The following is a 13,060-nucleotide window of genomic DNA, read 5'->3' as shown; positions in this document are numbered from 1 at the left end:
GTTTGCTGGAAGGCTCCCAGGCCATGCGGCAGGAGCGGGGTCCCTTGCAGCCGGCTGCGGGAAGCGCCGGTCCAGGCCAAACGGCTGCGGCTCTTCCTTGGGGACGTTTGTTGGCGACCGATTTGCTTAAAACCTTAAAATGAAAGCGGCGGATGGCCGGCGGGAGGGCCCACGCAAGCCAAGGACAGGAAGGTGTTCAGGGCAGTCAGTGTGAACTGGCGCTGCTGCCTTTCACTCCGTTCGATCTCTTTCTACAAAATTGAGGAAATACTGCTGAAAGCCGTCGTGCTGGGCTATCGCCTCCGACTGCCCCAGTAGAGACGTTCCACTGCAAAGCCAAACCCATGGGGGCTCTTGCTCCTTCCAAGCCCTTTCCTCTCCGGGGTTCAGCATCCTCCCTGCCCATTGCCAAGGGAGACATCCTTCCCAGGGATGCCAGCCCTCGCATCCCTGCTTGCGCTCCCCTGTTTGTGGTCTCTGCCAGGAGAGGGGGGCCTTTAGCCTTGCTGGGAAGCAAGAGGTTGAGGAGATGGTTACGGAGATAAATGCATACCTAGAAGCGTGGCTGTGCTTTGCTCGTTCTGTTTGCCTCCTGCCTGTTGCTTGCAAAAAAAAAAAAAAAAACAACTCTTATCTAAATAGGAAGAAAAGGAAGAAGCTGAAATCTGTGTTTCGTGCTCGGATAGGTGCGGCTTTGCCCGTGTACGGCAGACTCTGCTGCTGCTGTGGTCAAAACCCAAGGAAGGAAAAAAGCCTCTCTCATCCCCAGAGGAGCCCACAAAGCTCTCTTTCTCTTGCTGCTGAACCTTCACAGCTGGACTCAGCTGCTGGCTCCGCCGCCGCCGGAGCGACTTGAATTATTTAAAGGAATCTTGATTTCATTTTCTCTTTGCTGTTTTCCTGCGTTGTGTTTATTGTCTATAGATATTTTTATAGTCTGGAGCAATTACAGCTGTCAGAAAAGAGACGAGCTGTGACAGGCTGATTTATATGTACATGGTACGTATGCAAGAGAGGGGGAGACAGAGCAGGGATTCTGCTGGGCTTTACTTGGATGTAAATTCCTCGGAATTTTCAAACAGCGGTGATGATCTCCTCACAGCGGGCCAGATTCAGCCCTTGCAAGGGCCGGAGCTGCTCAGCAGGTCGCGTTCTGCCCCGACCTCGCAGGCTTTCAGCTGAGGCAGGTGCTTTCCCTCGCGATTTAAGATGCTGCTGGCAGTCTGGGCTGTGTTAAAAGGTTAACTGGCTGCGGTTATTGGAATCCCTTTGGTTTTGCTGACACAGGAGGTGGTCTCTGCCCATCCAAAGGAGCCGGCCCTTGCGTGGTGAGCGCGGCGATGTCCTGCGCACGAGCACGATCCCCATCCTGCCGGGATGCTTGGACGCTGCGGCAAATAAACAGATGCAGAATCTTTTTTTTTTTATTATTATTATTATTTTTTTTATTTGCTGACTTCTGCATCCCGGTGCAATGCCACAGCCCTGTATGAGGAGTTTCATCCTACCACCCCTGGCCTGGCTTTTTGTAGCCTGGTTTCTGAGACCCCTCCCGTGCAATTTGTGATCCCCAAGGATCTGCTGAAGGCAGGTGTTTACCCCTCCCCTGCCAGACCAGCCTGGAGAGCAGAGCGAGCCGCGGATATTAAACAACTCCTGCCAAGAGCTGGGGAAAAGCAGGACTCGAGGCAGCACGTCACACCAGCGCTAAATTCAAGGAGCAGAGCCTTCAGAAAAAGAAGCAGTGGAGTGACTTGCAAAGCAACCCCCTTCTCGTATGACCTATCAGCATGCACAATAATAATAATAAAGCTTTATTTGATTGAGTGTTTCCTCTGCCCAGCGCAGCTCGTAATGTTTTCGAGATTAAATAGCACAGTTAGTGAATTAAGCAGCAGTTTTACAGGGGATTCGGAAACTCCGGGGATTAGTAACGGGCCATGGATCCTTTCACATCTAGGTCACCAGTTTGAATCCAGCTCAGGTTGGCAGCGATTTCAGGGGAAAAAAAAAAAAAGGAAAAGGAAAAAAAAAAAAAAATTGGTGCCTTGTAATAGCTGCAGAGCACGCGGTGGGGAACGGAGGGAGGGAGGGCTTTTGGATAAGGTCCTGCGTCGCGCGGAAATCACGGGGGAGGCCTGGTTTCCCCTAATGTGGGGTGCAGCACCCCAAAAGCTGTGTCTTGGCCACTTGCTCGGTGGCTCCGGGACTTTGCGCTCTGAGGACGGCTCCCTAACAGCTTTTACCAGCATGAAACTGTGCCTGGAAATATTAATGCGTTCAGCCGCTAGCGGAGGGAAGGGGGAATTGCTCGGCATAAGCAAATGCGATGTTTTTGAAATTATGAGCTGATAAAAAGTACGCAGGGACCGTGCTGGCAGCTGGGGAGGAATTTGTGGCTTCAGCTCGTGCTGTGTGTCTGTGAGGTGCAGAGAATGAGGAGGGCGTGCTCCTGCCTCCCCCCCTCAGCACCTGCCTGGTTTTTGGGGGGGGGGGGTATGATAGCGTCCCGTGCCTCAGTTTCCCCTCCTGCACCGTGGCTTCGTGTTAGAGGTAGAGGAGGGCAAATGTTAGAGGTGGTGCGGTGCTGGGCGCAGGTAAGCGCGCTGGGGAAGCGAGGGGAAGGAGAAAGGGGGGGAGTCCTGGCATCCCCGTCCCCCGAGGAGCGCGGCGCGGCGCGGGTTAAAGGCTGGCGTGCGAGGCGTGCGCCGCTCCGCTCCGCTCCCCGCCTGCGTGTGGGGTTTTTGCGGGTGCCGGCTGGGTGCGGGAGACCAAGTGCCGGTCAGTGATGGAGCCGCTGCCATGACAACCCCGGGAAGTCAGCCTGCGCTCCGCCCGGGGATGCTGCCGGCCCGCCGGGCTGGGATGCTGCCGCCGCCGCCGCCTCCGCTCCCCCGCGCCCCGTCCTCCCGTCGCTGAGGGCAGCTGGAAGGGGGGGCTCCGGCATCACCCCACCATCACCCCGCCATCCCGACAGCCTCACAGCCTGCGTCCCGCCAACCCCACAGCCTGCATCCCGCATCCCGCCTGGACCGGACCCGCCTTTGGGACCCGACGGCGGGGCTGGAGGAAAGGAACTGCTGGGCACCTCGGAGGCCTTCGCCCGCTGTGCCTTCTTGCGGCTGGACCCCTTCGTTAGCTCGATCCGGGGGTGGTTTTGCTTTTTTGGGTTTTTCCTTTTTTTGCTGGTTTTTCCTGGTTTTTGGACTCCGCGCTGTGGAGGGGAGCTGCCAACTCGGGACAAGTGCGCGGGGCTGGGAGCGGGGCGCAGCAGCCGGGCGGCTCCCCCCGGCTTCTCCTCGCCCCAAGTGAGCTTCGGACTGCTACACGCGAAGAGCCGGCTCGCCCAGCGTCCAGCACCTTTGCCACTTCTCCTCCTTCTCTTCCTCCTCCTCCTCCCTCCGGCCCTCCCGTCCTCCTCCCTCACCCAAGGATACTGGGGACTCCCTCCGGATGCCGCTCGGCAGGCTCAGCGCTCGCAGGCTGCCTTGCCCGGGGCTCTCCTGATCTCCGTGGAGCTCCGCATCGCTCGCCCCGCCGGTTTTGCTCCCCTCCGTCCCCACACACACGCACCCTCTCCTTCCTCTCTCTGCCCCCATCCCCTTTTCGCTCCCGCTGGCCTCGTCGGGTGTGTTTTTTGCCTGTCGGAAAAGTCCCCGCTGCCCAGGATGGGGGTCGGTGGGTGCTTGGCCCTGCCCTGGAGGTGCCTGGTCGTCCTCTGTCTCAGGCTGCTCTTCCTTGTGCCCGCAGGAGTGCCCGTGCGCAGCGGAGATGCCACCTTCCCCAAAGCCATGGACAACGTGACCGTGCGGCAAGGGGAGAGTGCCACGCTCAGGTAGGAGCAGCTGCGTTTCTGCTTTGGGGGGCACCGGGGGGGTCTCGTTGCGTGGGGAGGGCGGCCGGTGCCTTCGGGGACGTGACTCAGTTTCCCCACGGGGAGATGCATCGTGTTGATGGGCGCAGCGGAAAGGGAGTTTGGGTGCGGGGGGACCGGGCTTTGGTTCAGCCGCTGCCGATTGTCTCCGGGAAAGTTACTGGGGGATGAAAAAAGGGGAGTGCGATTCCCTCTTGGCCCCCTGCCCTAAACTGGTGCGAGGAACGGGCTCGGCTCCTGCTGTGGGCAGTCCCTGCGTTGGGTGGGGGTAAACATTGCTCCGCTCCTGGGGTGCAGCGCCGGGGGTGCCTTTTTGCCTGTTGAACCACCCCAGTCTGGGGAAAGAGGGGGTTGTTAACCCCCCCCAGTGGGATTTTGTGCCTTTTCCCCGTTTCCAGACCTGCTGGGATGGGGCTGGCTCTCAGGGGTTGCTTCTCTCTGCCAGCATTAACTCTTTGGGGTGGGGGGGAAATGTGGGGCTGGGCGTTGCGCCGGGATCCTGTCGCCTTCAGCAGCAACGAGAGGGGTGCAAGGAAACCGTAATTTTGATCGGTGTAACTTCTGGGACGTCTTGTGCCCAGATCCTCGTCCCCGTCCTCGTGGCAGATGGACGCAGTCATCCCAGAGGACGCTTGATAGGGACATTAAAAAATAAAAAGCCAGGTTTTGATTGCAGCGCTGGGAAGCGACGCTTGCAAGTCGGGAGTGACTTTCCTCTGCTGGCGCGTTGCATAGGTGACACGAATATCTGCGGGGCCAGCTGGGCGTGTGCGCCGAAAGCCGCACTCCTGCTTTACGCCAGCGAGTGGAGCAGGGCCAAGCCGGGGCCAAAAAAAAAAAAAAAAAAATCACCTCAGGAGGAATTTCAGCTTTGGCTCCTGGAAATGGGTGGCTGAGGGTGGAGGACAGGGTGTCTCGCTTAGGAATTTGCTCCCCTGAGCTTAGCTTAAAAAAAAAAAAAAAAAAAGTAGCTCCTTTCCTCTCCTGAATCGCCAGGCTCTCCCAAACCCCCAAAATCCTACGGGGCTATTTAAGAGGGATGGGTTTGGGTTACTGGAGGTCTGGGCAGCAAAATCTAGAGGAGGGTGGCAGCAGCAGGGTGGCACAGGCACGGGTGCTCTGCAAACTTACTGGAAGGAGATGAATTGCTTGTGCTCTTGTGGGGGCCTGCAAAGGGTTTCTGGCAGAGATCACGGTGATGCTCTGCCCCGGCGCTGGGCGCTCACCTGCCCGGTGTCAGTGGAGAACAAAGGAAAGCTGGGGTGAGTCAGCAGGAGAGGAGGGATGCTTTCCTTCTGCCTGTGAGGCCTGGTGGGAAGGGGGGACAAATCCTGTGCCTGGGAGGTGGCCCTGGGGAGATGGAGGGCAGCGGCTTGTCATCACCCTGGAGCTGCCGTATGCACCTCCCAGTTCAGCATTGCAAGGGGTGTCCGTGTCCCTGCGCGGGTGCCCCATCAGTACCAGCGTGCCCCAGCAGACGTGCACGTGGGCTGCGGGGTGCCCAAGCTGGGCGGATGATGTTCCTGCTGTGCGGATGATGTTCCTGCTGTCCTGTCCCTGGAGTGGCCATCACTCTTGGAAACGAATGGCTTGCTGCTGCCGCCGGCTCAGCGCGCCGTTTTGGTAGCCGGAGAGTGTGTTTTCCACTGGCATTTTGGGGCGTTTTCCTTCTGGTCGAGATGGGAGCGGCTAGTCTGGCAGGCAGTGGTACACTGCAGCATCCCCCAGTAGCTCCCAGTCCCCGCAGCCGTGCTGCGCCGTGGCAGGAGCTGAGAGGGGAAGAGCGTGTGAAAACCTCACGCTTCCAGAGGAGGAAATCAAGGAAGCATGAATCTTCCTGCCCGCTCCCCTCCCAGCCCGGCGCGACCATTGATCTGTTGTGGAGGAGTTAACTTGTCCAGAATAGCAATGATGCTCGGAAAGGCTTCGACCCCGCAGCCCTGCCCTCAAGGGTGGCAGCCCAGAAAGGGTGCAGGGGAAGGAAAAACCAAAAAAAAAAAAAAAAAAAAAGTAGACTCTCCTCCTTTCCCACTCATTTCCATACAAGGTGGGAGGACAGCGAGTCGCAGCCAAGGCTTTGGAAGGAAAGAGATGTTTCTAGAGGTGCCGCCGTGGCTTTTCGCAGCCGCCAAAAGGGAGGGCAAGCTGAGAACTTAGCAGCAGAAGTTGCCACCTCTCTGAAGCGCTGGGAGAATCCTGTTCCCCCTCGAGGGAGAGGGCTTGGCCGTTGGACATAGGTTGTTTTATCTGGGGTGGCTCTTTTCAGCTCTGTCCCTGCTGCCCCTCCGAGCAGAGGTTATTCAGCACCAGAGGAAGAAGCTGGATTAATCGCCGTGAGGAGACTCCCCCGTTGTAAAGGGCACAGGCTTTGCTCAGTGCAAACCCAGCTGGCGTAAATCTGCTGTTCGGAGTCAGTTTAGGACCAGTGTCACCACAGATGTGAAAATCCTGGCTTGTGGTGTCAGCTGGAGGGTCCAGTCATGCGTCTTGCTTAGGTACCAGCACTTTAGGTCACTGTATTAAATTTAAATCTAGGGTTAGACCTTGGTGTAGAGCTGGGATAGGAGGGGCCGGAGTTGGTCCTGGATGCAGCAAAACCTGCAGCAATAGGAGAAGGGTTTTCGGGCGTTGGGTCCGACAGCTTGGTGTTGGTCCCTGAGCTGGGGCCGCTCCTGCTTGCGGGGTGACGCTGAGGACTCACGTGCGTGCAGAGGTCAGAGCTGGCTTGCTGGATCTCACAAGGCCACGTGGTGAGGATGAGGCCGGTCTGCATCCCCTCCCACCGTGCCCACACAGCATCTGTCCTCACCAGTAGCAAGTGGTTCATGGTGGAGAAGATCTGTCCTGACCTTTGATCCAGCCCTTGAACCCAGCCCAGGCGTTGCTGAGATCTTCTGGGCAGTTCTCTCGGCACCGAAACAAACGGCTTGATTATGATTTCACTTTAATTGGCATCAGTCAGCGCTTTCCACGGCGAGGCTCTGACAATCCTGTCAGCATACATGGGCGCTTGCGTGGTCTCCCCCCGAATTCGCCGGTGCCCCAGGGAGGTGGCAAGCAGATCTGGCTGTGGGGCGGGGGCCACTTCTTTCACCGGCTCCTCTGTACATCTCTGGTTTTCTTGGCAGGGTGATGCAATGCCTTTATTGGTTCCCCTCTTTGATTCTGATGCTAAAAGTCAAATTTGAGTTTAATGTGAGTCAAAGCTTTTTTTTTTTTTTAACCCTAATTTTTCCTGGGGTTTCTACTCAGGCTTTGAAAGGGGCCGTGCCCTTTGCTGCTGAGATCTGTCATGGTTTACCTAAGCCTGTTTTGCAAATTTATTTTGCTCCCGTTGTGCTCTTGAAATAATTTTGCAGAAGTGATAACTTGGCTGTGAAACAAAACAAAATCAAGCATGTTTGTTTGACGGGTGCAAACAGCAAGCGCTTGTTTGCCAAGCAGAAAAGAATATTTCTCACAAATGGGTCTGTTTTCTGTGACTCCTTGCTGCCCCATCTTTCCCCCTTTATCCACAGGAGTTTGCCTTTTTGTAATTCTTATTGTGCAATGTGAAAAACAGGGGTGGGTAACAGCGTGGTGTGTTCCAGTATGCCACTTTCGCTTGGGTCGCTGGGGATGTTCTATGTCCCCCCCCGCCCCGCCCTGTGCCGAGACAGAGCTGCTCCTGCCAGGGCTTGAGCGACGGTGATTCTCCGCTGAGGTTTTGGGCAACTGCCTTTGTGGTTTGCAGTCGATGAGTGCAGAAAGGCGGCCAGGGGAACCCACTCCGGGCTCTCTGTCCCCGTGAAAGCGGTGCTCGCCATCCCCGTGGCCTCGGGGCTGAGCAGCGGGGGACTCGCAGGGCGCTGCTGGGTGAGGGGCTGGGCAGATAAGGAAAGCGAGACAGGGCAGAGTCTCACTCAGCAGAGCCTGAAGCTCCTGATTGCTTCCCGAGCCCAAATTGGGATGGGTATCGCTTGGCCTTGCAGACTGAGGAGGGCGAGGTGTAATTACTTGGCTTTCCTCTGTTGCTGAGCAATAAAGGACTTCTGAGCGCTTGGGCTTGGGTGGGACCAGCCCGCAGCGGTCCTGTGGGCACGAGGTGAGGACGGAGCGAAGCTGCTGACTCATATTAATGATCAAATGTTGTTCTCTGGACTCCTTCAGTATCCAAAAGTCCCTCTTTTTTTGTTCCTTTAGTCCCTTTAGTGTTAGGGAATAAGTTCAGGGCTGTGGTGACCACTCCTGTATTAAGGTGAAGAAGCGGGGAGGGCACGTTCTGCATCTGCGCCGTTACTCAGGAAATGTGAGCGATGCTGAGGGTTAGGACTTGCGTTTCTGTTCCCATCGCCCCTGCCTCTCTCCTCCTCCCATCATTGCTGGGTCCTCCTCCATTCTCGCCAGGCTTTTCATTCCATGTTCCTGGAGATCCTCCATCAGCGGGGTGGCAGAAGCCCCGAGCCGTGCCCACGCGCGATGCTTGCGGCTGTTTGTAGCTTGCGAGTCGATAGCTTTGCTTGCGACGGCATGTTTTTGAGAGAGGAGTTTATTGCTAAAGTGACATGTCAGCAAATCTTCGCCACCTCTCTCCCATCTCGGAGATGGAATCAGCTTAAAGTGGGGAAAAAAAATTGTTATATGCATGGATTATATTTTTTTTTTTTTTTTACTGAGTGCAATTTCCATCTGAGATGAGAAAAGCTCCTGATTGCTGTGTGAGGAGAGTTTCCCTTTATAGCTCTCCTGTTAGAGCTGCTGGGGTTCACTGGAGCTGGCAGGGCTGGGGTCTCGTAGGGGACAAGCGTGCTTTTCTGGAGCTGTCGTCTCCATCGTAGGGGTAAGGATCTCTGATTTCAGTCAAACGGACTTGTACCCTGCTCCTCTGGGATGGAAAGGGCTGGTGGGGAGGAAGAAAGGCGAGGAGGGAGGGAGGTCAGAGCGGCCTTGCCGGTGACAGAGCTGACCAGTGGAGGGTCACTGGGGTGGCATTTCTAATCGTGAAGCTGGGTTTATGAAACGGAGGTTGAGCTCTTAGCCGGGTTATCGACTCCTCATGTGACGTCAGACGCCCTCCTAGGTCCTATAAATGTGTACGTTCGCGTGCGACAATTGCAACACTTCCTTTCTCTGGCTCCGTGAGTCATCTGCTTGCGTTGCAGTCTTTTTGTGGCGGGATGGATCCCTCTGTAAGGAAAATGCTAAGAGTGTCCTACTGGAGGGCACCACAGATGTCCACCGCCGTCCCGCCCTTGCCTGGGGTTTGAGGAAGCAGCCGGGAGCATTTTTCAGTCAGAGGAACCAGGGAATTGCCGTTGCAGGGGTATGTGATGTGTGTTTGTGGTACTGCAGAGCTACTTGGTGGGTGGGATGATCATTAGGTAGGAGCTGAAGCGAAATCAGGGGTTGGGGGCCAGCGAAAGCAGTGCCACTCCCAACTGTGGGCCTACTTACAGCCCCAGGCTCTGCGGAGAAGCTGCTCTCCTCGTGACCATGAGCTAAGCTAAGCATCAGACCTAAGCACTTGTGGGTGACAGTCCAAGGGAGGGCAACTGGCTTCATCTCTAGCTCTTGGCCATCCTGATGCGCCATCCCTGTGCTGCCCGACGCCGCCTTGGCAGAGTCCTTTGGGCAACGAGCACAGCGCTGCTTGGCGTTGCACATTGTTAACTGGCAGCTCCGTGCGTGTGTTAACGAGAGGTGGACTGGGGACGTGGGTCGTCTTCAACTTGCCTAAATCATTGTCTCTTCTGCTGGCTTCGCTGGAGTTACTCCAACTTACGCTGTTGGAAAAATCCTTCTCTTGATCTAACAGAGTTGTTCTTTCCTCCTCCCAGACCCGTTGAAGCCTGCCAGTTTGAGCTCTGACACCCTTATTTTCCTTCAGGAAAATCGGAAAGGAACTAATCTACGACTGCGTCAGTGGGAGAACAGGGTAATAGAAATTGTAATGAGAATGCGGAGCCAAACAAACAAGCAGATGGGAAAATGCAATCCCACCAATGCCATAGAGAGACTTTTGCCAACAAAGGGACGGATCCAGTGCTCGTTAACGTCACCACAAGTCCGTGTCCTAATTGTAACGGACTGGAGATCAGGTTGAAAGACAGTTTTAGTCTTGCCACAACATGCAAACTGTTAACAGGTTGTGTGTGGAGTAGCAACTCTCCCAACAGGAAGAGTTTGTTGGTTGTTGCGTGCGGCACCGTTGCAAAGCAAATGGGAGGTACCTCCTGCTCTCTTCAGTTTAGTTTTCAGAGGTGCAAGGCTGTGAAGGAGCCAAGTCTGAGACTTGGGCTTAGCTGTCTGGATGCTGCAGCGTCTGTTGAAATGCCAAACGCGTCTTAATCATTAGCGTATTAAAAATCTTCCTTTAAATAAGGCTTCTTCAGCTGGCGGTGAGTGGTGTTGGCTCTCGCCGCCAGCAGTCACGCTGGGAAGCAGTCGTTAGTTTATAGGCAAAGAGAGGAGGCAGAAGAGCAGATGGGTGGGTACGGAAGGGCTGAGGGCAAACTTGACTTTGCAGCTGGATCCTCCCGCGGAAAAGCTGGTGTCGGGGAGATGGAGACAAGGTCTGGAGAGATGAGCCTGGTCTGAAGGTGGGAACGCTTTTGGAAGGAGTGCTAAATAGGAAAGGACACCAAGGGTCAAACAGGAGACGTGCAAGTCCAGCTCTGCATGTCAATGAGGACAGAGTAAATAAGGAATAAAACCACCTTCCAACATGAGCAGCTGGTGAAATATCACAGGTTTTTTTCCCAGAGATGGGAGATTTTGACCGGCTCTGCGCCTGCAACCATAAATGGCTCTGACACCTGCGTCTGTTTTATCAGACACACACAGAGCCCCGGACATGATCCAAACATTCATTACTTTGGATTTTTTACTCTAATTTTTTTTTCTTTTTAAGATTTTTTTTTTCATAACAGGATCATTATTTTCCCAGCTTCGCATCCTTTGTTCAGCAAAACCGATGTGTTTTTCTGACTCGCGTTTCTTGCACGTCTCTAATAAGCGGCGTGATGGAAAGCTGTTGAGAAAAGCAAATTCTCAAAGGTACGAAAGAAGAGCAGGGCAGCTCCACGTTCAGAGCTACTTCCAAATCTCAAGATGGTTTGGCCTTACAGGTAGGCACAGGATTAATAGTTGAAGGCATGTTTTGGGTTCTCACCCTTAACTAAGTCCTCAAATTCAGTAAATTATAGGTGTAGGGCTTCATTTCAGGATAATCTTTGGTATCATGCATCCCTGTTCCTTTCTTATACTCCAGTACAAAGCTCTTGATGAGTTCAAAGGAATAGTGACCTAGTTGAGAACTTGAACAATTATTTTCCAAGTCTCTGAAGGTTTGATGCTTGTCTTGCTTTGCAATTCAGCAGGAGCCAGGCAAGCACCTACCTTTCGTACTTTTATTTTAAAAATTCCAACTTGCGCAGTTTGTTACATAAGAAAATACAAATTTTTATTTCCAAAGCTGATCATTTTACTAAACAATCCATTTCTTTTTTGCTTACCTTGGCTGGAAAATATTTAGTTTAGAATTTCCTTGTTGGGAAAAGGGCAGATTTGGGTTTGCTTGGAAAACCAGTATTTCTTTCTTTTAATCGGAGTTTGAGTTCATTGAAGCATCTTGTCAGATTTTACAGGAAATGTTGTGATTAAGCTGAAGTGGGATTTGAGGTTTTAAAGTGTCTTAGAAGAAATAGTGCAATTTTTATTTCATTCAGTCTTAGAAGGGAAGGATTTCTGGATGCACAGAGTTTCCCTTTAGCTGAAAAAAAAAGATCTTTCCCTGCTTACCTCTGAACTGCTTTACATTTTGGAGTCAATTTTTCCATCATATGTCATCCTTCCTATTGCACTCCTCTAATTGGAGGAGTTCTGACTTAGACAACTTTTATGTTGAACATATGTTTTCCCAGGCCGAATTTCAGGCTGGCCGATGCACGCCGTGACCCTGTTTGCTCAGCAAACTTACACAGCGTGAGAGTCGGGGCGAAACGTGGCGGCGTTGGGAGGAAGCGGGTTGGAGGAGCTCTGATGATGCGTGTGGTAAGTGGTGGGGTTTACTCCTCGACAAACACGGGGAGCAAAAGGTATCCGCTAGCCTTGACTTACGTGCTCATGAAATTAAAGAAAGCCTCTCCCCTCTCTAGATGTGTATGCTCTGTGGCATGGTGGGACGTGGTCAGAAGGTCAAAATCCCATCTTGGGTTGTTATTGCATGGTCATGCAGATGGTTTGTTGTGGTTGGTTGAGGGAGACGCCTTCACTGGTGCGTGTCAGCTGGATCTCCTAAATTTCTCTGGTTGTCCTTGGCTCATGGAGGACAGCAGCTGCAATTTCCTTGCTGGTTTAAAGCCAGCAGCGTGCAGACTGTTGATGTTGTTTAGCGAGACATGGAGCCCTTCACCTCAGGCACCTCTGTGAGGCTGAAGCCAGCGTGCCAGACATTTTTGGCCATTCAGAGGTCCACTTGGTGACCTCCATCCGTCTAAGTGGCACTGCCCTAAGTATCTTCAACAGACGGCCAAGGTCTCAAGAAATCACAGGGTGATAAATATCCTCTTGGTCCTTCTAGAGAAGACTGAAGGCTTGATGGCGATGCATTGTGTTGGAGAAACTTCCCCCACCCTGCTGGGACCACTCCAGGGTGGGTTGGGGTTGTGGCACAGACCCCTTGCATGTTCAGCGGGAAGGGAAGGTGCAGAGCGATGTCCTGAGCGCACAAGGGGAAAGGGAGGCTGAAAGCCCACGGCGCGCGGAGAGACGCCGCGGGGCTGCCGAATTAGCGCGATGGGGAGATGTCAGCTCTTCCTCTCAGCTTCTCTTTGCGGCGCCAACTGTCAGTAATTTAACTAACGTTTTGTAAATAAATGTGGCATTCGGACAGCTGTCACCACGCCTGTTATAAACACTCCTTTTGTCACTAAAAGCTGGCAGCACCGCTCCGTTTCCCCTGCAAATGCAGCTCCCACTGCCAGTTAGCTCCTGAAGCCAGGGCTGTCAAGGAATTGCACGCTGACCGGTGGCTGGGAGACCGTGGTTTCGCACAGGGAGCCTGGCGAGGCGTTGCCAGGGCCTGGTGCGAAGGCAGCTTTTGCATCTCAAAAAAAAAAAAAACAAAAAAAAAATAAATGGCCTGATGAGCGAGCAAGAAAACCCATCCGAATGTGGCTGTAGGGCTGGTAAGGTTCCCAGCCAGGA

General features: G+C 53.9%; 1 protein-coding gene across 7 annotated transcripts in view; it reads left to right on the top strand.

The window, feature by feature from the left end:
* LOC104480213 (protein CEPU-1) overlaps positions 1-13,060 on the top strand; it is a 303,720-nt gene that overhangs the window by 169,956 nt on the left and 120,704 nt on the right. For 2 of the 7 annotated variants that reach the window (XM_086765981.1, XM_086765984.1), the window contains exon 2: positions 3,751-3,835. In XM_086765981.1, coding sequence (XP_086622107.1) covers positions 3,751-3,835 — 85 coding nt within the window. Of the gene's footprint in view, positions 1-2,800; positions 3,836-13,060 lie in introns of those variants that run through there. The other 5 variants (XM_086765979.1, XM_086765978.1, XM_086765980.1 and 2 more) reach the window with 4 other exon arrangements.

This window comes from Chlamydotis macqueenii, chromosome 24, assembly GCF_036417535.1.
Source record: "Chlamydotis macqueenii isolate bChlMac1 chromosome 24, bChlMac1.mat, whole genome shotgun sequence".
NCBI classification, from domain to species: domain Eukaryota; kingdom Metazoa; phylum Chordata; class Aves; order Otidiformes; family Otididae; genus Chlamydotis; species Chlamydotis macqueenii.
This window is presented reverse-complemented; position numbering and strand designations above follow the sequence as displayed.